Here is a 24906-nt window from a genome sequence, read left to right as displayed (position 1 = left end):
CGACTGTAATGTAACGTGTAAAGATGAAACTTGTAGCTGCGGTCTAACATTACAGGAATGTTTATTACTTACTAAAATCAAAGAAAGCAAGGGATTTGGATTTTGTTACAAGCAATAGGCAAGAGAGGGAAACAAATTTTTGGCAATAAAGTACCAACGTGATTGCAATCAATATTCTCAGTTTAAATTATTATTTAAAGTTAAGTGATATATTATATATAGATATATAAGCAATAAATTCTCCAGTAAAATATTAATAAATACATTAGAAAATGCAAATAAAAAATATGATCTGTAATGCAATACTTTTATCAATGTGTAAAACAAATATATTTTGCAAAAAGTATTTAAGTAAATATAGTTATAAATTAATTATGTACCGTATGTATATAAGTAATTATATATACATATGATTTTGTGCTGATTATTTATTTTCAGATAATAGAAAACTTTCGTTATATGTATATCGAATATTGATAAGCAGATGTATTCACTTAAGATTTTACAAAGAATTGCAGTTTCCTTCATGTGGTTGTCGTGCAAATTTTCTGTCTATAGAATATGTAAATCTTAATTCCGTGTTGTTATATATTGATAATTATGTCCTTTAACTGGAACGAAAATTTTACTCTCGTCTTTTTAAATGCATATCGGGAGCACTTATGTCTTTGGAATCCATATTATGTGAAATATTATGATTGTTTAGCCAAAAATGAAGCATTGAAGAGTATCATTAAAAAACTTAATATACCCGAATTGAATATATCCGATTGTCTAGAGCAAATTAAAGTGATAAGAAAAAAGTAAAAGCAATAAGAGAAAAAAGTAAATGATAGAAATCTTCATTTATTTTTATATGAAGATTTATATCCGATTTTTATTCATTCAGATTGAATCAGTTTCAAAAGCGTTATTCTCATCTTAGATATGGACAAGAACAAATAAAAGTTATCAAGGGATTTCAATCGGGCAAACCGTACAAATCTCCTTTTGCTTGGTTTCCTGTAATAGCTGGGATGTTAACAAAGGTGATTGATGATGAAGACAAGCTACACAGGTAATATATATAATTTATATATATGTAATTCGTGCAACAAAAGGATACATTATACATAAATTATTTCAAAAATACATCCATTTTTTTTTAAATCTGACGAATTATACTGTTAAATCAAACACTGAGATATTAATACTGAAGATTTTAATTTACGTAACTATTTACATTATTATTATTATGGATAGAACAGAATGGAATCAGTAGAAACAATATTTCCTTTAAAAGACTGTGTTACAACACCATATGACAAATATAAAAGTACATCTAATTTTCCTTGTGTGCAAGGAACAAAGCAAGATTATAAGACAAAACCAAGAAAAAACACTAAATTTACAAAAACAGGTAAAGAAGTATTTAAGAAATAATCATTTCTGTTTTAAACTTGCGGTTATTAAATATTCAATTTATTTATTGCATTCAAACACTACATATATATGCCAGAGAATCTTGATATATTAGATCGCAAAAGCGAAAGGCAGAATGATGTGCAATTGCTGCAGTGTCCATCCTGTGGTTGGGAAGATGTAAGACCTAACAGATTGAGTATAACTGCCAAAAAAACTTATGAACAAATAAAACCATTAGATATCGCGGTTCCTTGTCCAGAATACTCCAATTTCGCCGATAAATCTTATGAAGGATACAAGGCAGATCGATACCGAACAGATACTATGTATCAAGGAAAATATAATAATATTCCATGTCCAAGCTTTCCTAGCAGTTTACCAAGTTATACCGACTATCCTGAAGACATATTAACAACTCACTGTCCGCAAGGCACTCGCAATTACATAAATCAACAGATGACACCGGGACCAATTATTATTACGTCCAAATCAAAATCATGTACAAGAGAAATACAATTGCCAAGTGAACAATTATTTCCGGAAAAACGAACGAAGCAAGTAGAGACTAGTGTCGAACAATACGATAAAGGAATACAAAACACAGTTTGCATGTCAAAGACGAAAACAGATGTTATACGAAAGTGTTATAGAGAAATCCAAAATAAGCCTTTAACATCTCAGGAAAAGTTGAAGCAAGTAGCAGTAAATACTGCACAACAGTGTGATAAGGAAATTCAGAATACCATCTATGCGAGTCCAAGTAATTGCCAGGCTTCTCAAAAATGTTCTTCGACACGAAAAGCAAAGCAAATTGATACAAATACTGTGGAATGTCCCGCTAATGACATGCAAAATACGATTGGTATAAAATTAAAGAGTGTGGGAGGCTCTATGCCAAATTTTATATTAATAACTACCGATAGAAATTATTTACCACTGATACAAAGAGATTGGAAGGAATTGGCAACTAATAAATGCCAGAAAGACTCTGGTGATTATGATCAGAACGGTTTTTAAAAATCTCAAGATATATATTCAATTAATATCTTTAAGAGACATATATATATATCACGTCAAACTTGATTTGTAAAAATTTAACATAATTTTTTATCTTACTAAGATATGAGTAATGAGATTTGCCTAATTGTAAAGAAAAATATTTATACATGATGTATAAATAGCATTTTGTTAATCTACTTTCTGATATTTCTTCAGGAGTGGAGAAAGCTTATCTTGAGTTAGATGACAAAAAACTCGTTGAAAATGAAGTTTGCATTAAAGAAACCTGTTCTAGCGACATAATGGAGATTATCAAAGAGAATTCTGTAATAACACAAGTTTTACTTCAATGCTTGGAAAAAGTTATGCAAGAAAGAACCAAAATTTGTTCCGTTACGTCACTCTTATCGAACAGAGATAATGTAAATTCTAATTGTAAGTAGTGATTATAATTCCTCGCAGCAATATATAGATTTAGTTTATTCTATGATTATATAAGTCATATTATAACTGTATTTATATGTTACAATATATCTTTTACATGCAGCTTCTGAGATGATTACTTGTGAACAAATTCCGTCAAAATATGCAAATGAGAATATACATTTTGGCAGTAGTTCTGCTGTTGAATTAGAAAGCCTAAGTTGTTTATCGTGTTTGGAAAAACCGGAAGAAAATAACACTATAACAATGTTTATCAAAACCTGTTTGGAGCTAATAAAGCATGCTCTTGAATTGAATAGCAAGAATGGTCGGTATTTTTTAACATTTTATAAATAGTGAATCTATATAATTAATGTATTTATTAAAAAGAGGTATATTAAAACTTTTCAATGTAATCTTTTTCAGTGCAAGAGAGCTGTATAAGAAATGAAGATGAGATAAATACTTTTATCGTTTTAAATAAAATAAAAGAATATGCAGACGAAATTTTAAAAATATATACACTCGTGGATTATTCAAAGAGGCAGTTATTAAATAAGTTTTATTCTAGATCCAAATCAAAAAGTGAATGCCCTTCGAAACGAAACTCTACTTTAAATTCAATTCAGACTCAAGATACAAAGGAGGATGCTGCTATAGATCCATTTACAGCCTCTTTTGCCAACTCGAAAGATGTAGAAGTATTGTATAGACCTTCCATATCGAAAGTTAGAGATCACAGTCTTTCGAAAAATGGTGCCACATACGTAGAAACAATGACAGAAGAACTCTTTGTCAAGGACAAAGATATTACTGCGCGTATAGAGAATCATGATATCGGCTTGAATGTGTCATTGCCGCAGATATCACTTCGTGAATCGGGAACTCAATATACTCCGAAGCAATTACAAGATACAGGCATTGTAACCGATTCCACTTTCGAGGAAAAGATAAGTGTCGCCACTCAAAATCGCGAGCCTATGTTGATTCGCGTAATCAAGTCTAATAATAGCGAAGGTATTCTAAAATTGGACAAGGAGACATGCGTACGCGATGCCCACGTTTTCTGGATGGCGAACGTCGATAAATGCTCAAAAAATATGTATCATAAATATTCAGTTAGAGAATACGATAAATTGTTACACTCTGGCGTTTCTCATGTACGTGAGAAAGAAGTGAATTGTATAGACTACCGTACATCTTTGTTACCGAAGAGAATTTATGGATACAACAAAAGATGCAAAAGTTCATTGCGAGGTTCATTGCCATGTAATCACGACTGGACTAAAGCAAACCTTAGATTATTATCGAATCAACGTATTTCCAAAATCCCATTGTACGTGAAATCACGCAAGTATACACGGAAAAGGACTGAATTGTATAGAATGTCGCAGTCATATGTATAAAAGTATATTTAATTCAATATAATAATATGGTAAATGAATGTGAAAACATATCATAGAAATAAATCTTATAGTTCGATAATTAATTTTTTGTCATGGTAATCAAATAAATTAAAATTTTTAATTTAAATCCCATTTTATTACATGAAAATGTATAATATTTTCACAATTAGAATATGGGTATTCCTAATTGTAAAGGACACATCTATTGACGAGAATTAAAGAAAACTATCATGTGTGTGATATACAGTATCAATATTTAAATTTAGTAAAATAGTATAAAAGAGACACTTCTATTTTTTCATGCTGTTCATTTTTATACTGTTTATACTGTTATTGTATATCTTTAATGTCTTATATAGGATTCGTAAAGCAGCAATACAATTATTTAACAATGACATTAATCAGTTCAATTATTTGTCCTTAGTACATTTATTTCTTCTCTATGTAAATATATAAAGGAAAGTCCCCTATTATGAGATATAGAGTTCATTTTGTATGATTGCCGGAAAAGTCTATGGCCAGAATTTAAAAATGTAATGAATTTAATGAATGTAATGAATTTTCTACTAAACAGATTTCACCGTAAAGGCAATAACTGTATTAATGATGGAACCAACAGATGGGACCTATTAGTTTAGCAGAAACCCCGCTATCTCATAATAGGGGACTCTCCTTTATATGTATATATATTTACACAGGGTGATCCAGAAATACTTGTACAAACTTTGGGAGTGAGTTCTCCACACATAAACAAGAAAAAAATATCACATACATTTCAGGCCTGCACGTTCACCTAATCTAAATCCATTAGATTTTTATCTGTAGGGACACTTAAAAGCCCTCTAGTTTGTGCAACTAAAATTGCAAATAAAGAGATGCTTCGCCAACGTATCGTAGATCTGCAAAATCATCTGCAACTTTCATGGTTTCTTTGAAAAGGTCTGTTACAGGTTACAGTCTATGATCCGATGTGTCTATACGTACACTGAAGCAGGTGGAGGACATTTTGAGCATTTATTATGAATTATAAGTAGATAAACAATTGAATTGAAGATGTATGAATTGACATGTGATACGGTACTGTAGATGTATTCTGTCAGTTTTTGTTGAAAGTAATCTTTCAATTATAACTCATAAACCAAGTATTTCTGAACATAATGTATGACATTTTTTTCTTGTTTTATGTGTGGAAAACTCACTCCCAAAGTTTGTATAAGTATTTTTGAATCACTCTGTATATTATAGAACGAATAAGTAACACAATCCAGTTAATTTTTGAGATACATACTACAAATTGCTAGAATATATTCTAATATGTATTTGCACAATAGTAAAAATTGCGCATTGTATTACAAATAACTTGGAAACAAACTTCAAAATCAGCCATTAACAAGTTACGTAAGATGTAGGTATTATCAATATTGGCAAAAAGAATATACTTCTGTGTTTGCTAATTAAATCAGTATATTATTATATTTGAAAATAATAATTCAGATTTAAAAAAATAATCGACAAATAACATTGTATATTTAATTGATAAATGAGCAAAGTTTTATATAGATGTATTTGCGAATTTTCTTCATTTGCTTGAAAATGCATAATGAAAAAAATGATAAATGATATATAAATATGATATATTCATTGTTTTATATTAGTTGAAATAATACTGTTGATAATTTTATAACACACACTTCTCAAAAATTCAATAAGTTTTACTCTTAAAGTATATATGTGTATATATATATGTATATGTATATGTATATACACACACACACACACACACACATATATATTGAATTATTGTACTTCTCTTCAACATTTGATGATTTGTCAAGAGTCAAGAGTAACTCTTATCATCTCTGACTAGCTTTTTAAGTAGTTTTATCATTTCTTAAGCAGCCAATGCTAGCTTGTGATGATGATGTCATAAATATGTTTTCTGAAAAGAGATATAGATGAGATTTGATTTATTGTGACATATTTGCATTTTGTAGTATTTAAAGATGTATATCGCGTTTACTATTATTTAATTTGTTTTCTTTGCGTCCGCCTTCTCATCTTTAGCTTGACCACGACCTAACAATTTAGCCAACGAGTCCCAAATTCCTCCCAGGAACAAGGCGCAGAATAAATTTTCAAATGGCACAAATGGGTCATGAATACCAAGCAAAATTGATGATATCTAAAAAATTATATTATTGTTATTATTATTTTGCTTTACGCATGTCAAATGTATAAATTTAAGGAGATATTTCAGGATATAGACTTTACCTTGAAGTAGACAAAGAAGGTGACAATGCCAAAGTATACAAGAGCATGAGGTGCAGAAATGAGATCAGTCTTTTTATCTAGCACAAAGATAATTGATGCAACCATGGACGCTTTTGTGGGGCTATAAAGAAAAGTTATCATTTATTATCATTACATTTATCTGCCAATTAAAAATATGATTATGTATAATCCATTTATAATGTAAGTATTTATTCATGTAAATATTATGACTTTTACATACAAACTGGGTTGCAAAAATTCCATCGCGGTCGGTGTCCATACGCCACGTATAAGACGCTCAAATAATTTTGTAAATCCAGCTCCATTGCCTGTATAAATGTTATAATTACACTGTTAATAGTTAAATATATTGATTTGTTTTATAGCATGCGTTCACATAGTTTAGTTGTAAAGATAATGCAGTATATATTCCATCTGATACATGTTTTATGACCAACCTTTGAGTGTGCCAATCAATATCATAATAAGATATGCATTTGGATAAAGTTTTCCTGCATGAGTCACTCCATCGTATACCTTTTTACACCTATAAAAAAATAGTATAGGTAATTTAATTTGTATGCATTGACATCTTATTTTAAATTATTCTTATATTCTTTTATTTGTCATATACAAGCTCTTATAAATGTATGGTGGAACAAAAGATATCTTAAAAATTGACAAGTAATGATATTTACTTGCCTATATATTTCCTTCATGGCAGCACATATTAATTTTACCGGTAAAAATTTAGCTACTTTATAACCGATGTCGAACGGTGTGTAAAATATCACGTACCTGAAACATTTAGAAAAGTTTTTTTAATGACGCGAGTAATTTCATTTTTTTAATGACATACATCACTAATTTTTTTTCTAATTTTAAAAAAAGATAGATAATTATTTTTCAGTAATTTTTATAAAGTTCACATAATTGCAGATAAATAATAGATTTTACGAAATACAAAGCTTTACAACAGGCTACTTTGATATTACTGACCAAACAATAGTTGCAACTACCACTTGTGGTGTATTTTTTAAAGGTGCAAGAATTGGTTCTCCTAATAATCCATTGCACAGCATACCGCTTGCAAAAACTACCAACATTGTAGACAGCCAACATGATAGAGGATGTTTGCGAGAAAATACTTGTGCACCTGAATAAAATATAAGATATTATAATTATTATATATTATATCCCGAAAATTTTTAACATATATATAAAATTAAATCTTATGACATTTATGATTTATGATGGCGTATATTTTAAACAGAAAATGAAAAAAAGAATTATCTCTGAAATTACATCTACAGTATCTACACTATAGTATAATTTCTTTAGTATTTGTCAAATGTTCTTTTCAGAAAACACCGTTAAAAAATTGTTAAGCTATATGTGACAGATATAAAATTTTATTACGGTGTGGAATGTTGAAGACGAGTTGAAGATATATATGCTGATTGGGATAATTCAGTTAGGAAATCCTTATAAGTAAATCTATATAATACATCCTTACAACACATTCCATATATGCGAACTCAATTGTCAGAGATGTGCGAGTAACTATCAATGAAAATAATAATATATTGCATCAAGTACATTTAGAGGAATTTAAAGTGATTTGAAGAAACCATGAATTTTTGTTGAATTTCAATTTTATACCATTTATCGCATTAGAAAATTAGTTTAAAATCTATTTCTTAAAGAAAATAGATCTCTTTCACAATACTAACGTAATATTAAATTAACTAAAAACGAATATTGTAAAATTGAAGAAAAGAGTTTATTGCTCCTGTTCTTATTTATTACTATCTTAAGTTGTCTACAATTTTTTTTGAATAAAAAAATAACATTCTTTATAAAACAGTGATTCAAATTTTATGGTAAGTTTAAGAATAGCAGTTTGTAATAAAAGAGCAAGATTTAACGTAATAAACAGATAATCCTCTATTCATGCAAACTGGCAAAGAGCATGTTTTAGAGAAGCTGCTTCCGAAAGAGCCTTTATTTTGAATACTTCTGACTTTAACTGTGTATGTGCGGGCACGGTGCATACTGAAATAGATCAGCTGGGTTGTCTGTGTCATTGCCTTGAGATATAGAATTATATGATAATTGTGCCAAGCAGTGAAACCAGCTCTTGATTCCTAATCAACTTTGATTTTGATATGTCTCTTAATAATGCATTACTTCTCTCATCTCTCTGTTGCATATTATATTCTATTAACATTTATCATGATCTCTTTCCTCAAATGAATACAGGATGCCAATCGGGAAATTGTTAAAACCGGTCATTTTGTATAACAAAAATGGAAAGAATAAAGTAAATTAAACATTACTCTACCGAAGAAATAAGTTATTTTGATTATCACATAGTACACAATATTTTAGGAAGAAAAGATCCTATAAACATATGTCCTAAATTGCTTTGTTTGCAAAATATAGCCACACGGAATATCCCCTTCAATTTTTTGTACTTATACTTAGAAAATACCCTAAAAATTTTTCTTCTTTTGATCATAATGATCATTTAAATAGAAGATTTTTTTGATATACTCAACCAGTCAAATGTATGTATATATATACATTCATTTTTTAATGATTTATTTTCACAAATTTATAAACGTATATTCTTTTGGCACTGTGTGCTAATAAAAATGACGGCTTCTTCTGTAAAACAGAGTTAAATTTAATTCCATCCATTCAAAATAACAACTATTTAGTATGTCTGTTAAGTTAATATCTCCCCTACAAAAAATCAAACACATATACAGAAATTAAGTGTTCTTTATATACTAATTATGTGCTCTATTTACAATTTTTGTGTTCGAGCAGTTTAGCGGGAAATCGCAATTGAAACTGAGGGTGCTGGTTTAACGTAAGTTAGCACCCCTACTAATTAAAATTACATATGAAATAAAAAACTCAGTATGCTACAATTATGTACTTTTTCTGTTTTCAAAAGTCTTAAACAAAATTAGCTTATTTGTAATAGTTTAAAAGATATACGCCAAAAAAGATCTATGCACCATTAATATAAAAGTAATATAAAAATAAAGCCGCAGTTATATATATAAAATATAGGTAGTGAATTAGTTTTTGTCTTAAAATGTTCCTCAATTTATGTGCTTTCGAAATATGCAAAATGAGATTTTCGTGTTCATCCCCTTCGGCCGACCCGAACGTGAGCACCACCATACTTACAAGAGTACCAGCCGAAGGGTATGAGCACGAAATATTCATTATGCATATTTCGAAAGCACATAAATTGAGGAACATTTTAAAACAAAAAGCAATTTGTTATCTGTATTTTAACTGGTACTTTACTCTTGTAAATATAGTGGTGCTCACTTTTGGGGAGGTTTGTCGGACGAAGGGAATGAGCACAAAAATCTCATTGTGTATATTTCGAAAGCACATAAATTAGGACACATTTGAAGGGGATCCTGTACCGAAGGCCGAACTTCCTCGGTGTCGATAATGTCAATCTTTTCTCTAATCTTGTTTTCTATGTTATATATCTATATCTGTCTTTGTCTAACTATAGGTATCTGTCCTAGTTCGATTGCTGCGCTATCTCTCGCTACACGCAATCCTATCAACCTGCATGTGCTTTTGCACATATAAAAGTTAGATTATGGCTGCGGTCCACTTGATGCTAGAAATGTTTTGGAGCGTTCTTCTTCTCCTTCTTTCTTCATTGAAAGAAAAGAGAAGAGGAATGCTTCGAAGCATTTGTAGCATCAAATGGACCGCAGCCTATATACTAAACTTTTTTTCTAGGCTCTCAAGGTGGTCCTTTCGCGGACCCAGCTAGTCAAGTAACAGTCCGTCACGAGGTAATTGAAAACAAACATTACACAGCATCCCAATAATTATAATAATATAACATGATTTTACACGCACGATTTAATCGTATTTAATTATTTACTAATTAAAAAAATATCACAATAGTAGTGCGGTTGGACTCGATTTAGGTTAGGTCAGGCATGACAGTACGAGTAAAGCAATATGCGCGTGGATCCACTACTTATTTAACCTCATATATCAGAGCAAAACATTCGGCAAGCCCTTATTTTCAAGGTATGTACGAAATCCGGAAACTTCAGGGAATATTTTAAGACATGAATAATTTATTCATCTGATCGCTAAGTACACATGTATTATTCGTTGAAAACCTCGGCCGTGGCGATTTGCATCATTCTATCTTTCTCGTTCATTAGATGTAAACAAGGATAGAATGACAATGGCACGCTCCGCGAACGCACATTTAGAATGACTTATTTCTTGTAAAGTGTCGGTAACCTCAATTGATTTTTCGTACACATGTCCCTTATTACTGTATATTTAACATATATCAAATTTAGGTACTTATCTAATACTTGTTCTCACGAAAGGACCACCTTAATCTTATAGTTCTAATTGCACGATATTGTTTATAAATGTTTTCCCTAGGCGCTTGTATCTCATTTTGTATATATAAACTGCAGTAATTAAGCAAATATTGTAAGGGGATCCTGCAGCCGTATGATTTACCGACATTATCGAGGCTAATTTTGTTTAAGGCTCCTGGGTAGTCACCGCGGCCATATTGGATTCTTACTATCGAGTATCGAGGCGAGGAAAACACCCAATTTGGTTGTGCATGCCATTTTCAAATAAAAAGACATTTCAATAAAACATCACTATAGATCGTTTCAGAACACTTCCAAAATTGGCCGAAAACTACCCTTTTCCCTCGACAATAAACAAACAGCCATAAAACGAAGCCTAAACATACGGGAAAAACAGCCGTTTAACGACTATCGAAAGGAGGTGAAAACGTTCCTTCCGCATGCACTTTTCGGCCAATTTTACGAGTTTCACGAATACGTTAAACGTTAGAGCACAAGCACAGAGCAAATAATAAAGAAATAGCACGCACAACAAAATAGGTTGTCAACATGTCACAAGACAGAATTCTCCATTGGAGAGAGTGAGAGGAGAAGTGGCGTCGCCACCGTCAACGCAGAGTTTTCGGCTCAGGGACCAGGAGCCTTAAGGCCTTTGAAAGCACATAAAAAGCATACTGAGTTTTTTATTTTATGTAATTTTGAGTGGGTGCTAACTTACGTTAATCCAGCACCTCCACTTTCAATTGCGATTTCCCGCTGAACCGCTCGAGCTTGAAAATCGTGAATAGATCGCATAAAGAGCACTTAATTTCTGCACGTGTTATTTCGGTCTTTTGTGGGAGGGGAGGAGGTGTGCTAACTTAACATCTATTTAGTTTCAGCAACTTTCCAATTGTCGCTGTAGATATTGAAACATCTCTTCAATTATGCAATAGCGATTACGGCGTGCAATCAATCCTAGGCATAAGACATAATTCGCGCGGTAACGTTATATAAACGATAGAATTTCCATTATTATTAGCGTGTATAATTCGACCGATGAATTACTTATGGAACGTGTGATTGAAAACAGTCGCGATCGATTATTGTGTGTCATAACCACTTATCAATCTTCTGTAATCTCGAAAAACGGACGATGAACACCTTTTCGATCCTGCTATCAACATTACGTAATAGCATGAACAATCGCCGTTTGCCGTTTCGCGAAACTTCGGGAAATACAATTCTTCATTATTTATCAGTAGTCCTTCATTGTTTGTCAGTTCATTATTTATCCAGTGTTTCAAGTGTACAGTGCAATGTCCACAGTTTTAGTCTCATAATCTGAATTCTGTTTTGACGCGGAACGAACATATCTCTATAATTTTCCTGGCAATTATGAGATCGTAGAAATTTCGCCGATTGTACCCATGGATATAGGAATATATTCCTATATCCATGATTGTACCTTGTGTTGACGCGAGAAAAAATCGGCGACATAAGCAAAAATGCGAGAGAGAGAGAGAGAGAGAGAGAGAGAGAGAGAGAGAGAGAGAGAGAGAGAGAGAGAGAGAGAGAGAGAGAGAGAGAGAGAGCCAAGAACAACCATGTTCGTAAATATAAAGCTTCGCGGGAGAGCGTGGGATGTGGTCGCCGTCCCGGTGTCACGGGAATAGCGAGGTCACGGAGAAGCTGTTCCACCGCGAGAGAGAGATAGACGTCGGAGCCGGAGCCGGAGCCGGAGCCGGAGTCAGAGCCGGGGCCGGGGGATACACCGAGGGAGCGTTACAAATTTAGAAACGCGGCCGAGTGCGGGCTGACGCGCAGCTCACCGGTTCCTAGGTCCTCCCTGACGTGCAGCGTGCACAGTACGCAGTGCGCTATGTCGAAATACGGGAACATTTTCAGCTTGACAACCTGATTGGCTATATCCAGGAACGCCTCGGGATCCATCGTCGGCGGTAAATAGTAACAACGTTGCTCGCTGTTGCCGCTCTCCTGATCCTACAACAAACCACGACGTTCACACACCTCAGATGTCTCGGAACACCTCGCGTGAGAATCACGACGCGTATGCTTCTTGATTAGCTCGATTTCTACGATTCAAACGTTTGCGACCGAGGACTGAGCGCCCGCGAACGACGCCAGCAGCCAGCTACGTGTTGTCTGCTAACTACTAGCTGCTAGTCTGTGCAGTCTGCTACTGCTACTGTCTCGTCGTCTGCTAGGATAACTTAACCTAACCTAACCTTGTGGTCAAAAGTAACAAAAAGAAAGAATCACGATTCCATGCTTTATCGATCAAGTAGTGTTGTTAAACTGCGTGCAGATGGCGATGAAAGACTGAGTTGTAGTAATCTATATTGATTTCTGCATTGCCGACATGGCATATAAGGCTGTAAAGCCGGTATCAGACTACGCATTGGAGATTGATTATGATTAGATTGAAGATTAGTGTTCAATCACACTAGCAACGCATTGGAGATTGAGATTAAAGATTGAAGATTAAAGATTGTTCAGAGCATTCTGAGCTATCAGACTACGCATTGGAGATTAAGATTAGAATTAAAGATTAAATTTTGACCAATCAGAATAAAGTTGCCCAAGAGTGATATTAGGGATTGAATTTTAGAGTTCAATCTATTTTTTTAATTTTTATTAGCAATCTCAGCCAATAGCCCTCTGACTTTTAGTCACGTGATAGTTGCGCGGTATCAGTATATATATATTATTCAGTGTGCGATATAAATGACAAAAAGTAAAAAAGGTTAATTTTTCCAACAAGTTTATTTTTTCTATATTTCAAGCAAAAGAACTTGTTTATAGTGAGTAAATATTTATCATTTTTTAACTTTTGCGATATAGTTGTTATATTAAATAAATATATTTATAGCTAAAATTGACACTATAATAGATAAATAAATAATATATAGTACTATACTTGTAGCTATGCCACCAAAAATGCAATTATGGATTGACGAAAAAGAAAATGAATTGATATTTGAAGTTGAGAGACGGCATATTGTGGGATGTAAGCTGTGAAGCATATAAAAGAAACGATTTAAAACTTAACCAATGGCATGAAATAGCCCTATATATAATCCTAGGACCGTCTTTCAATGGTAAAAGTTTTTTATATATTTTTATGTATTATTTAATTTCATTTGGCGTTTTAATTATATTTGCGTTTTTTTAGATATACATTGTTTTATAACAATAAAAAAAAGTATACATTGTCGAGATAAATTAAATTTTTATTAATTTTATAAACTTAAGTGGCATTCTACATTTCTTCAAATTACATTATACCTATATGTTATATTTTTACAGCTGATATGGTACAACATCGTTTTATTAGTATGAAACAAACTGCTTTTATGAAAAATAATTGGAAAGCGCGTGAATCTAGAGAAAGATGCAGTGGAAAAAGTCCTGACGAATTTTTTAAACCAAAATGGAATCTTTATGATAAACTGCTGTTTTTAAAAAAGGCATGTGTTCAGGCAGTCAGTCAGTCAAACTTAGATCAACAATTAGATCTTTCTAATTGCGAAATAGAATTGGAAAATAATACGGATGAAACACAACTTAATTTATATGATACACAGGTAAATTGTAAAATACAAATATTAATAAACTATATAAATAATACACACATACACATATTTCAAAATAATAAATAATATATATATAAATAATACATATTTAAAAAAAATAACTTAATTTTAAATTTTTAATTATTGCGAGCAGTTTATGATACAGTGCATTATTTTGACTACATATTTAATTTCAGCAATGTGTCGTATCTAATATTCCTGAAAATTCTTCAGATGCGACTCCATCCTGCGTAATTGAGACTAACTTACTAAATCATCCTTTAGCGTCGTCTTCTTGTGAATCTCAATCTAATAGTTTATTATCAAATGTTTATTCCTCTTTTAACTCAACCTCAACCTTTCCGCACAATAAAGAAAACTTGTATATGAAAAGAGGTGTAAAAAAAAGACGAGGAACAATAATAGAAGAAGCACTTGGAGCTGTTAAAAAACTGTCAAGTCAACCTCAGATCTCTCAAAGTGACTCAGCAGAGCATTTTGGCAATTTTATAGCAGCAAGATTACGTGAAATGAGTCCTGTCAGTCCATAAACGTTGTGAACAAGAAATTTTAAAATGTATTGCAAATTATTAATTGCCACGATAATAAATGTATTAAGTTTTATTTTTTCTTATTTTTTTTAAATATAGATGATGTTTTATTTAACAATAAATGTCCAATTGAATTGTTAAATTAAATTATATTACATTACATTATATTACGTTGCACTACATTACTTATACGCTAAAATAGAAGGAAAGAAAGTTAACTGAACCAAATCTATTATAAAATGTTATTATAAAATAAAAAAATCAACTTAAAATGTGTTAACGTCAATCATACGTTCTTGCCATGGAATTGGCCCTACTCCATTAAAATAGTCACACCACTCATCTCTAAGTCGAAGAGCAGCATTTGCATGATGATTACCCCCCTAATTGTTTAAATTTATCATTCCAAGAGCAGGCTCTTGTCGCCATTCTTCTGGCTAAAATCTACACGCAAGCTCGTCTTCTTCATCAGGAAATGTAGGAGGAGTGTACATGTGTCTTCCCACCACTTCAGTTCTTAACATATTATGTATACAGCAACATGCTAGTATAATTTTTAATCGCATCATCGGGATCATACCGCATTGCTGACCTAAAAATTTGAAATCTAGCTCCTAATATTCCAAAAGCATTTTCAGAACAACGTCGCGCTCTGGATAATCTTTAAGACAAAGAACAAAACTGAAAAGTTAATTAGTACATAAAAGTATAATACATAAAAAATATATTTTAGATTTTTTAATGTAAAAAATTACCTATAGTTGAATATTCTTCTATTTTTTCTACCACTACATCAATGTCGCGGATAAGGAATAAGAACCTTTATACAAAAGGAAAGCCTTCATCTTCAAGACATAAGGAAATTCTTTTTCTGTATTGGGCAAAGGTGCTGAACTAGGAATTTTCACGGGCTGCCACAAGCATAAATAGTTAATGCAATTGGATATTATTGGACCAAATATTAAACTATTAAAACAATTATCTGACGTTTTTTGTTCATTAATATTGATGTTGCATTAATAAATTTTATCTCAATTACACTGATACTTTTATTTTTGATCTGCTAGAAAATGATCTGTTACGGGAAGTTAGCAGATCATTTTTTTGATGAACTGTTTTTTGGATAAAATCACCAGAACTATTACTAAAAAGTATCAAGAACTATAGAACTTGACTGCATGTGACAAGAACTCCCTTTTATTTTTGATCTGCTGAAAAATGATATGCCAACTTCAGCGACATGCTATTTTTCTATTTATTAAAGTATATATAAAAAAAATCCTTTCTGATATACATTACTAGTTATATTTTCTATTTTTATCTTCATTCAAATTAAATAAATTGATTACATAATTAAAAATACGTTGCTTCCGCACATGTTCTAAATCACCTTTATTTTCTAAAATGATTATTGTGTGAATTTCGCGGCAACTTATATTTCTCGAATACATTGTGCTTCTATTCGCGTTGAATTAAGACAAAAAACTAACTGTTAAGGAATTATTGAGCTGTTGACGTTGACAAACCATACATACATAATTGACATACGGCGATAAATAAATCTGTAAATCTATAAATTATCTATTATCATTACTATAATCGCATAAACTATATAGTAATATGTGCGGTGTCGTTTCGCGTATTTGGCGCGAGACAATACCGTGCCTCTTGATTTTATTACTAGACGCCACAACATTGTGGTTTGATATTTTGCAAAAAGCAGCTATGAGCAGCTAATTCTTTTTTTTATTATTTACTATGCTTAGTAATCTTTGTTATGAGATAAGAAAGAATGCGTCACTCTGCGTCGCACTTTTTATATTGACAATTTTATTCATATTCGTTCTTGAAATTTTTACTGTTTAAAGAATATATTATAAATGTTAATAAGCACAGCATATTGCATTTTCTATTACAATATAGATATATGTTAGAATATCTTATCAAGTTGTCATTCAAAGGAAATAAAAATTATAGAATATTATCATGATATATAGAATATTATCATTGTGGGAGACAGCAAGTTGTAAAATAGTAATGGAACGCGTGCATAAAATTGTCTGACTTTGAGGACGTATTTCAAAGTGCCAATACATATTCATAAAATAATTATTGCATAAATTGGTTTACTAAACATTTAAGATAATATAATTTTATATTTAAATATTTTATTAAATATTTGAAAATTTGATTTTTGGCCAGGTTTGGGATTTGGGATTACTGTGCGCCGCTGAGGTCTCAGAGCTGGATAGAACAAAATCTGATTGATGTCTACGCATTTTTGTTTCTTAATTTCTTTATAATATTGTTAAGTATATTTTTTCTAATAAAGTTATTGATTAGTTTTTATTACGCATTTAAATTACGCAAGAGTAAACAAGCGTATAAGTTATATAAGTATTAACAGATTTTGTGCGCGGCTGTTGCATGTAATGTTAATGTAAAGAAATGAAATTAACGCAAATATAGAAAATGTTGTATTAATTGCATTGATATTAATATTAATAATATATAATTAATAATAAATCAAGCAACGCGGCAGCGTCGCGACGCCAAGTATATAAAGAGATCTAATAGACGACTAGCAGAACGCGGCCAAGTAGCTTATCCGGAGTTTTTGGGCCAATCAACTTTCCGAATCAAATATCTCAAAAAAGAAAACTGCGATCAAAAATCTGATGACAGTTTTCTAATAAAACGTTTTGATACGAGCTTTCGATTGCGATCAGTCTGATTAAGATTGGTGCAGTTAATACTGAGATTTCGAAATTTCACATGTTAAAAATGTGAATTTTCTCAATTTTTTTGTTGAGATTTTAACATTTTCAGCAAGAAGTTCAGATTGCAGTCACACGGACAGACACTCACGCAAAGCCAATTTGTTCCTTAAAACGCATTTATACCGCTCTGGTCAGTGCAATCAGTGCGCAATCATTTACACGCTCACATTCCTTGACGCGATTATCTTAGTTATCTCGCTTGTGCGTTATATGCATAATTTAATTGTGTGCCGTATACGCATATACCGTGTGTACCAAAAGTTCCGGAACGGTCAATTTTATCTCAGAAAGTGTTGATTTATTGGAAATTTTAAATAAAAGTTTCTTCAAAGGAGGCCAATAGATGATCCTATTATTATTCGATTTTGGGTTTAGGGCCCACAGGGTTTAGCCTGTGTTGAGCCTAAGTTCAATTTTTTAAATAGATACTCCCATTTTCTATTGTATCATCTTTTTTTACTAATTAATTTGAACAATTTTTGCCTAAAACATTTTTCTCTTTGTCTAATAGTTTTTGAAATATTCGAGGAGAATTTGATGGTATCTTTTTTAATATATAGCTTATCTCGATAATTGTTTGTCGGAGGGAAAAGTAGTACAGGGTTTTTGCACTTGATTTGGTCTCAAGAATGTGTTGTTGCAATAGTACCCTAACTTTTTTAAATACTTGTGCATATATCTCTTTGAATCTTTCATGTATTATTTTTAATATTAAACATCACAGAGGAAGCCTGCTTTTTATGCATAATTATTAGTAGATATTTATTAATTTGGCTTCCTTATAGAGATGGTTTTATGAGCAAAATAAAATGTTGATTAAGCAATGTGGAAATTTACAATTTGCATACTTAAAAATTGTGAGAAAGTAATGTTCAAATTTATAATTTGCATACTTAAAAATTATGAAAGATCAATGTGCAAGTTTTTTCTTGCTCACTTAAAAACTAGGAAGCTAGGAACTGAGGAAGCAATGTGCAGGTTTTTACTTGGACACTTAAAAACTATGAGGAAACAATGTGCAAGTTTCTACTTGCACACTATTCTTTTATTGTGATAAAGCTTTATTGCAACTAATATCTGTTATACTCTTACAAAAATCAATTAAATAATTAATATTTTTACTAAAATATAATCTCTACTAATTGCAGATATATCTTATTTTCATTTTTTTCAATACCAACCTTCTTTTAATGATACTCTATATAAAAAACTACATATATATAATTTATACTGTAACTTTTTAAGCAGAAATCGGCAACTCTTTCACCGATCCTCGCAAAATTCAAAACAACTGTTCTTTAATGATAATCTATATAAAACTACATGTACATCTTATACACTTTTTAAGCAGAAATCGGTAATCCCTTCACCGATCCTCGCCGAATTCAAGAAAAAACTGAAGAATATAACAGAATTAGAAATAACCCGATATCTCAAAATTTGCGGAAGTTAAAGCAACCACAGACATTTCTTCAAATATTATAGACCTTTGATCGCGTATAAAGCTGTGTCTAATCAACCAAATCTTAAATAATTGTATTTGAAATAGGGGTAGAAAAGACTGAAGAATACAATAGAATTAAAAGTAACCCAATATCTCAAAATTTGCAGAAGTTAAAGCTACCAGAGACATTTCTTGAAAATTCAAAATTTTGTATAAAGAAATAACTTTTTTACCGGTTATCGCCAAATTCAATACCAACATTTTTTTAATGATACTCTATAAAAAATTACATGTATAACTTATACATGTAACTTTTTAAGCAAAAATCAATAACTCCTTCACCGATCCTTGCCAAATTCAATACTTTCCTTAAATTATATTTTATCCATCAAATAACTTACACATTTTTTAAGCAAAATTGGTAACCTTTTCACCAATCCTCGCAAAATTCAAAACAACATTATTTTAATGATACTCAATATAAAATTACATGTACATCTTATACACTTTTTAAGCAGAAATCGGTAATCCTTTCATCAATCCTCGCCAAACTCAGAACAACCTTCCTTTAATGATACTCTATATATATAGAGATTACATGTATAACTTGTCCACTTTTTAGGCAAAAATCGGTAACTCCTTCACCGATTTTCAAAAAATTCAAAATTTTATAAAGAAGGAGCCCTTTTACCGATTATCGCCAAATTCAAAATATCAACCTTTTTTTAATGATACTCTATATAAAATTACATATACAACTTATACATTTAACTTTTTGAGCAGGAATCGGTAACTTCTTCATCGATTTTCGCCAAATCTTAAAGAATTATATATAAAATAGGGGGTAAAATAACTAGAAGTGTAATCTGTGTACAGGATTTTCATACAAATGTTGGAATATTAAAAAGTATTTTGTTATAAAAAGATATATAATAAAATGTGCAAGTAAAAACTTGCACATTGCTTCCTCATAGTTTTGAAGTGTGCAAGTAGAAATTTGCACATTGTTTTCTCATAGTTTTTAGGTGTGCAAGTAGAAACCTGCACATTGCTTCCTTATAGTTTTTAAGTGTCCAAGTAGAAACCTCCATATTGCTTCCTTATAGTTTTTAAGTGTGCAAGTAGAAGCCTTCGCTCACTAAGCTTCTCTCTATAACGAAGCCTGTATTTTATTCGATGTATAATTATTAGTATTTTATTGTTTTGGCTTCCTTATAGAGGAAGCTTTGTGAGCGAAGGCTTCTACTTGCACACTTAAAAACTATAAGGAAGCAATATGAAGGTTTCTACTTAGACACTTAAAAACTATAAAGAAGCAATGTGCAGGTTTCTACTTGCACACCTAAAAACTAGGAGAAAACAATGTGCAAATTTCTACTTACACACTTCAAAACTATGAGGAAGCAATGTGCAAGTTTCTACTTGCACACTTGTTTTTATTGTGATAAACTTTATTGCAATTAATATCTGTTATACTAATATCTGTTATTATTATAAAAATAAACTTTGTGAGCGAAGTTTTCTATTTGCAACCACGGATATTTCTAATTTGCCGATCATCGCCTAATTTACTACCAACCTTCCTTAAATAATACTCTATCGATTAAAAAAAAAAAAAAAAAAAAAACAGCCCGATATCTCAATATTTACGGAAGTTAGAGCAACCACGAACATTTCTTAAAAAATTCAAATTTTTTTTTAAAAATGAACCCTTTTACCGATCATCGCTTAATTCAATACCAACCTTCCTTGAATGATACTCTATCGATTAAAAAAAAAACAGCCCGATATCTCAATATTTGCGAAAGTTAGAGCAACCACGGACATCAAATCTGTACATACACACATACATACATACGGACATTTTTTTTAATGCGATTTTTGACCTTTTACAACAATATGAACATATTGGCATAAAAAACTCCAAAACCGATCTCTTCTTTGGTTTCTTCTACCCCTATTTCATATATAATTAATTTAAATTTGGATGACTAGATCCAACTTTATACGCAAACAAAAATCCGTAAACGATTTCACGAAAACAAAGCTTCCTCTATGAGGAAGCAAAAAAAAGACTGAAAAATATAATAAAATTAGAAATAGCCCAATATTTCAAAATTTACAAAAGTTAAAGTAACTACGGACATTTCTAAAATATCAACGTCTACAGATTGAACATATCATATTCTTTTCAAATTTTATATTTAATTAACTATACACATCATGGCACTTCCCTACTAATTGCGGATCTTATTTTCATTTTGCTTAATTCCAACCTTCTTTTAATGATACTCTATATAAAATTACATGTATAACTTACACATGTAACTTTTAAAGCAGAAATCGGTAACTCCTTTACCGATCGTCGCAAAATTCAAAACAACCTTCCTTTAATAATACTCTATATCAAATTACATGTATCTTAAGCAGAAATCGGTAATCTCTTCACCGATCCTTGCCAAATTAAATAACAATCTTCCTTTAATGATACTCTATCCATAAAAACAAAAAAAAGCTCGATATCTCAAAATTTACGAAAATTACAGCAACCACGGACATTTCTAAAAATAGCCAGACATTGGTAATTCCTTTACCGATCCTTGCTAAATTCAACACCAACGTACTTTTAATAATACTCTATCTATAAAAAAAAATTAAGTTTGCAGATATCTCAAAATTTGCGGAAATTAGAGCAATTACGTAGATTTGTTTAAACAGAAATCGATAACCCCTATATTATTAGCAATTTTTATTAATTCTATTATATTCTTCAATTTTTTCTACCCTTATATATTTCATATATAATTCTTTAAAATTTAATTAATCAGTTCTTGAGTTAGAGAAATTTCAGTAAACTTGGCTGTTTTTTTTAACAGAAATTGGTAACCTCTTTAATATTAACAATTTTTATTGATTCTATTATATTCTTCAGTCTTTTCTATCCCTATTTCATATAGAATTCTTTAAAATTTGGTTAATTAGTTCTTGAGTTATAGAAATTTCAGTAAACTTGGCTGTTTTTTTTAACAGAAATCGGTAACCTCTTTATTATTAACCATTTTTATTGGTTTATCATAGGGAAAGCTTTGTTTTCGTAAAAATATTTTTTTTAGTTGTTTTTGCCAATGTGTTCAGAATGTTCTAAAACGTCAAAAAATCGCTATTTTAAAAAATGTCGGTATGTGTGTATGTATGTGTGTATGTGTGTATGTGAGTATGTCTGTGCTAAATTTACCGAAATTTCTATAACTCCAGAACTGATCAACCAAATCTTAACGAATTGTACATGAAATAGGGGTAGAAAAGACTGAAGAATATAATAGAATTAATAAAAATTGCTAATAATCAAAGGGTTTTTTTTAAATAAAATTTTGAATTTTTGCAGAAATGTTTGTTTATGCTTTAATTTCCGCAAATTTGGAGATATCGATCTATTTCTAATTTTATTATATTTTTCAGTCTTTTTTCTACCCCTATTTCATATATAATTCTTTAAGATTTGGTTGATTAGACTCAGCTTTATACGTGATCAAAGGTTCCTAATTTTTAGAAAAATGTTTGTAATAGCTTTAACTTCTGTAAATTTTAAGATATCTAATTTTTATTAACTTAAAAACTATAGAACTTGACTGCATGTGACAAGAACTCCTTTTTATTTTTGATCTGCTGGAAAATGATATGCCAACTTCACCGACATGCTATTTTTCTATTTATTAAAAAGTATATATAAAAAAAATTCTTTCTGATGTATACATTACTAGTTATATTTTCTATTTTTATCTTCATTCAAATTAAATAAATTGATTACATAATTAAAAATACGTTGCTTCCGCACATGTTTTAATTCACCTTTATTTTCTAAAATGATTATTGTGTGAATTTCGCGGCAACTTATATTTTTCGAATACATTGTGCTTCTATTCGCGTTGAATTAAGACAAAAAACTAACTGTTAAGGAATTATTGAGCTGTTGACAAACCATACATACATAATTGACATACTGCGATAAATAAATCTGTAAATCTATAAATTATCTATTATCATTACTATAATCGCATAAACTATATAGTAATATATGCGGTGTAGTTTCGCGTATTTGGCGCGAGACACTACCGTGCCTCTTGATTCTATTACTAGACGCCACAACATTGTGGTTTGATATTTTGCAAAAAGCAGCTATGAGCAGCTAATTCTTTTTTTATTATTTACTATGCTTAGTAATCTTTGTTATGAGATAAGAAAGAATGCGTCACTCTGCGTCGCACTTTTTATATTGACAATTTTATTCATATTTGTTCTTGAAATTTTTACTGTTTAAAGAATATATTATAAATGTTAATAAGCACAGCATATTGGATTTTCTATTACAATATAGATATATGTTAGAATATCTTATCAAGTTGTCTCATTCAAAGGAAATAAAAATTATAGAATATTATCATGATATATAGAATATTATCATTGTGGGAGACAGCACGATGTCATAGTTGTAAAATAGTAATGGAACGCGTGCATAAAATTGTCTGACTTTGAGAACGTATTTCAAAGTGCCAATACATATTCATAAAATAATTATTGCATAAATTGATTTACTAAACATTTAAGATAAATATAATTTCATATTTAAATATTTTATTAAATATTTGAAAATTTGACTTTTGGCCAGGTTTGGGATTTGGGATTACTGTGCGCCGCTGAGGTCTCAGATACGCATTTTTGTTTCTTAATTTCTTTATAATATTGTTAAGTATATTTTTTCTAATGAAGTTATTAATTAGTTTTTATTACGCATTTAAATTACGCAAGAGTAAACAAGCGTATAAGTTATATAAGTATTAACAGATTTTGTGCGCGGCTGTTGCATGTAATGTTAATGTAAAGAAATTAAATTAACGCAAATATAGAAAATGTTGTATTAATTGCATTGATATTAATATTAATAATATATAATTAATAATAAATCAAGCAACGCGGCAGCGTCGCGACGCCAAGTATATAAAGAGTTCTAATAGACGACTAGCAGAACGCGGCCAAGTAGCTTATCCGGAGTTTTTGGGCCAATCAACGTATAAAGTTGGGTCGAATCAACCAAATCTTAAAGAATTTATATATGAAACAAGGGTAGAGAAAAGACTGAAAAATATAATAGAATTATAAATAGCCCAATATCTCAAAATTGGCGGAAGTTAGAGCAACCATGAAAACAATGTATAATGTGTGTTTATTGTCTCTCCCCTCAGGGTTTACAAGGCGTTTTTATACGAGGAACGTACCCAAACCTCTTACAAAATTTCCCCTTTATTCCAATTCCTGGCCTTTTGCGACCTCACAATAAGTCTATTTCCCTTCCCTTATCCCTCTCCTCTTCCTTCCCGACTTAGGCCGCCTCCCTCCATCTCTTCCTGTCTCATCTCTTCCTTCCTGTCTATCTCCTGCCCTGTGCCTGTTGGCCCTCTTCCCTGCTCCTGTGGGGTTTCTCCTCCGTCTCTCTCGTGCTCTCCTCCACCTCCTACCTCCTCCCGCTCCTGCTCTCCTCCTCTCCTCCACTCTCTCTCCTATTCTAATTTCCCTTCCCTCTCTCTCTCTCTCTCTCTTAACCCCGCTTTCACCCTTCTGTCCTCCGCTATCTTTACCCTTGGCCTCCTTCTTGCTTTTCTTC

General features: G+C 31.2%; 2 protein-coding genes and 1 pseudogene across 3 annotated transcripts; 2 read left to right on the top strand and 1 right to left on the bottom strand.

Moving 5' to 3' along the window:
* Positions 1-117: 117 nt before the first annotated feature.
* On the top strand, positions 118-4511 carry LOC143904883 (uncharacterized). Its single transcript, XM_077419861.1, has 5 exons — positions 118-1399; positions 1499-2395; positions 2620-2838; positions 2951-3154; positions 3253-4511. The coding sequence occupies exons 1-5, from the start codon at positions 1249-1251 to the stop codon at positions 4230-4232; spliced, it is 2451 nt and encodes an 816-aa protein (XP_077275987.1). The 5' UTR covers positions 118-1248; the 3' UTR covers positions 4233-4511.
* Positions 4512-6252: 1741 nt separating this feature from the next.
* Positions 6253-13117, bottom strand: LOC143904881 (trimeric intracellular cation channel type 1B.1). The gene is made up of 7 exons (XM_077419860.1): positions 12709-13117; positions 7503-7659; positions 7206-7301; positions 6962-7050; positions 6745-6832; positions 6504-6624; positions 6253-6414 (listed from the first exon to the last, which is right to left on the bottom strand). The coding sequence occupies exons 1-7, from the start codon at positions 12827-12829 to the stop codon at positions 6259-6261; spliced, it is 828 nt and encodes a 275-aa protein (XP_077275986.1). The 5' UTR covers positions 12830-13117; the 3' UTR covers positions 6253-6258.
* Positions 13118-13825: 708 nt separating this feature from the next.
* LOC143904882 (uncharacterized) lies at positions 13826-17330 on the top strand (annotated as a pseudogene). Its single transcript, XR_013259060.1, has 3 exons — positions 13826-13998; positions 14207-14484; positions 17226-17330. The product of XR_013259060.1 is annotated as an uncharacterized LOC143904882 (transcript).
* Positions 17331-24906: the final 7576 nt, after the last annotated feature.

This window comes from Temnothorax americanus, unplaced genomic scaffold (genome assembly GCF_048541705.1).
Source record: "Temnothorax americanus isolate GAGA-0224 unplaced genomic scaffold, ASM4854170v1 Scaffold59, whole genome shotgun sequence".
NCBI classification, from domain to species: Eukaryota; Metazoa; Arthropoda; class Insecta; order Hymenoptera; family Formicidae; genus Temnothorax; species Temnothorax americanus.
The sequence above is the reverse complement of the archived record's forward strand: the minus strand, read 5'-3'. Positions and strand labels throughout refer to the sequence as shown.